General features: G+C 45.5%; 1 protein-coding gene across 1 annotated transcript in view; it reads right to left on the bottom strand.

Moving 5' to 3' along the window:
- Positions 1 to 2,093: 2,093 nt before the first annotated feature.
- LOC105557926 overlaps positions 2,094 to 3,210 on the bottom strand; it is a 2,766-nt gene continuing 1,649 nt past the window's right edge. The window contains exon 2 of the mRNA XM_012005331.1: positions 2,094 to 2,701. Within this exon, the coding sequence (XP_011860721.1) occupies positions 2,094 to 2,701 (608 nt within the window). The remainder of the gene's footprint in view (positions 2,702 to 3,210) is intronic.

The raw sequence follows: 3,210 nt of genomic DNA, 5'->3' as shown, positions 1-3,210 counted from the left end.
ATGGAAGGGAGGGAAGGAGGGAGAGAGAGGGGGGGAAGAGAATGATGAGAGAAGGATGGAGAGGGGAGAAAGAAGGTGAGGGATGTAGGAAGAAAGATGGGAACAAGGGGGGTGGGAGAGGAGGAAGGGAGAGGACTGAGGAGGGTAATGAGCGGAGGAATATGTGGAAAGGAGGAGAGAGAGCAGGGGTGAAGGGAGGGGAGAAGATAGGGAAAATAGAAGGAGAATAACGATTTGGAGGGAGGTAGAGGGTAAGGATAGGGAAGAGAAAATGGAAAATAAAAAGAGCGGCGAAGAAAGTATTAAGGAAGGCACCAGAACTAGGGGAGATAGTGGAGAGATTGGGAGAAGGTGGTAATGATAGTAGAAATATTGAAAGAGAAGGATAGAGATATGTTGTTGGAAAGAATGGATTGGTTAAGAGAGAAGTGGGGGATGAGTGTGGATAAGGACTTAAGTATGGAGGAAAGGAGGATAAGGTAGAGAATGATAGAAAGGGCTAGGGTAGAGAGGGAAAAAGGAAGAGAGGTAAGAGTGGAGAATAGAAGGATGTGGTTGGATGGGAGGGAATGGAGATGGATAGGAGGAAAAGAAGGAAGGGGAGAGGAGTGGAGAAAGCTATAGAAGTGTTTAATTACAGGAAGGAAGGAGAGGATGAGAAGGTGAACAAGGGAGAGGAGAGGAAGAGAGAGAGAGAGAGAGGAGCAGGAATGGAAGGAAGGTGAAAAAAGGAGGAGAAAAGCAGGAAGGCGGAAGCAAAGGGAGGAGTAAAGGAGAAGTGGAGGACAGAAGAGGGACGAGAGGGAAAGGGAGGAGAGAAGGAGAGGAGGGAAGGGGTAGGCGAGGGAGGAGGGAACGGAATAAGAAAGGCGGGGACGTAGGAAGGGGGAAAAAGAATGTAATGGTCGCTAAGGGCTAGGCTGCGTGGAGAAGGGAGAAGGTGGAAAGAAAATGTAAAGGGTTGGGTACGCACCCTATAAAAGCGCCATTTTTATCCGAAAGGGAAATAAAGTGAATCTAATTTAACGTTTTCTACAGTAGATCATTTAGTGCTAATAATAAATTATATATGTATGTAAGCAGTTAAATGCAGCCTCAATCTGCACAGAATCTTGCACTCAAAATGAAACGAACTAAATGTCTTAAAATTGTAAAAGAAGTACTTTCAAAATACACGAAGAAAAATTAATTTTAATTATGCAAAGACGTAAATTTTCCATTTTAATAGACGAAAGTAATAAAATTAACTCCTCCAATGCCTCCCTGATATTTGGACCTGTCGCGACCCTCAGAGTTCGATACTCCACCCACTTTGTGAAAAGGTCCTGAATAACCAATAAATATTGAAAACAGGCCTTGCTTCTTGGTAGAGGGCCCACTATGTCGGCGGCGATTGCCGTCCATGGTCCTTCCACCGCGCGACATCCCATGAGTCCCGCTATGAGTCCTGCAGGATTAGTTTGCTCCACCTTGGTGCGCTGCAGCGCGCTGGCACGGATCGCATCGGCATATGTGATGGGGTTTGGAAGGATGCCAACGCTTTGCTCTGAACGTGTGGAAAACTTTATTTTATTCAACGCACTCAATCGTGCTGCGACGACGATGATACATTTTCGACTGACTGGTAGTACCGAAAAACGCACGACGACGGCGCCGGACGGCGCGCGGTGGGCGCAAGTACAACTACTTATACATAGTGACGCAACTAAACGAAACGCGCAAAACGCGCTAGATTAAGACTAGCTTTGATCACAGACATGCCGCCCCCCTTGAACAATCAATCAATTGGTTTGTTCAATCATACACTCGTGCGGAATCCATGTTGTCTAACACCTAAATTTAGACGACTATCTGCTCTTACGCTCGCAAACAAAAATTATAAGGAACATACAGGGTTAGCCTATGAAAACAAGGAAATCTTGATATAGTTAATAAACGCAATATACTAACTCAAACGCAGAATGAATTAATGGTTATTTAAAACGAACAATGAGCGCCATATACTAACTAAAAGGCATAAAGAATCAATAACTATTTAAATGAACAATTAGCGCAATATATTAACTAAAAACGCAAAACGAATCAATGGCAATTTAAACGAACATATATCTTATCACGCAATCTATCACAGGACTCACGTTGACCACGGCCCTTTTGCAAGTCCCTTTATTGTTCCGAGCCGTTATTGTTCGCACTACTTCGTCGGAGCCCGGATGGACCTCGGTGATTCGTGAAAGAGTCCATTTCAGAGGCATCGCGGAGTCCTCCTTCAACATGACCAGTTGACCGATCTTCCACTCGATGGGTGTCTCGGACTTCCATTTGCTCCTCTGCTGGCATGTAGTCAGATAATCCCGGTGCCATCGAGACCAAAAATGTTGTCTGATTTGCTCCACGTGTTGCCACCTAGAGAGTCTAGTGAGTTTTACCTCTCGCAAATCCTCTTCAGGATGGGTCCTTAGACTGGTTCCGATTATGAAGTGCCCAGGAGTTAACGCCTCCAAATCGTTCGGATCCTCAGACATTGGAGTAATCGGTCGAGAATTTAGTATGGCCTCCACCTGTGCCAGGACGGTCGTCATCTCGGCGACTGTTAGGGAAGCGTCGCCTACGGTGCGCTTTAGGTGTTGTTTCATGGAGCGCACCGCCGACTCCCAAAGTCCTCCAAAATGGAGAGCCCTCGGTGGTATGAAAGAGAAGCCTTCAATTGCGCACAGTACAATTGGACACGATGCAATTGCACACGGTGCTATTGGACACATAATGTTGCGCACAGTTCTTTTGCGCACAGTTCTTTTGCGCACCGTTCATTTGGACACAGTTCTTGTGCGCACCGTACAATTGGACACCGTTGCTTTTGGACACATCGAAATATAATTTAAAACACACAAATACACGCGCATATATGTAGAGCCCTGTTTGGAAATTTTGTTAATTTATAAATAATAAACCTTTCTAAATCAGCGTTTGTTCAATTGGACAGTTCTTTTACGCACAGTTCAGTGTCGCACAGTTCAGTGTCGCACAGTTCAGTGCCGCACAGTTCAGTGTCGCACAGTTCAGTGTCGCACAGTTCAGTGTCGCACAGTTCAGTGTCGCACAGTTCCGTGTCGCACAGTTCAGTTTCGCACATGTCAGTTTCGCACAGTTCACTTTCGCACAGTTCAGTGTCATTGCACATGTAACAGATACAAGGTGAAATAATCAAGA

Source organism: Vollenhovia emeryi, unplaced genomic scaffold (assembly GCF_000949405.1).
Source record: "Vollenhovia emeryi isolate VEMERY1.0 unplaced genomic scaffold, V.emery_V1.0 DF939403.1, whole genome shotgun sequence".
Classification (NCBI taxonomy): Eukaryota; Metazoa; Arthropoda; class Insecta; order Hymenoptera; family Formicidae; genus Vollenhovia; species Vollenhovia emeryi.
Note: the sequence above shows the minus strand (reverse complement) of the source record. Positions and strands in the feature narration are given on the sequence as shown.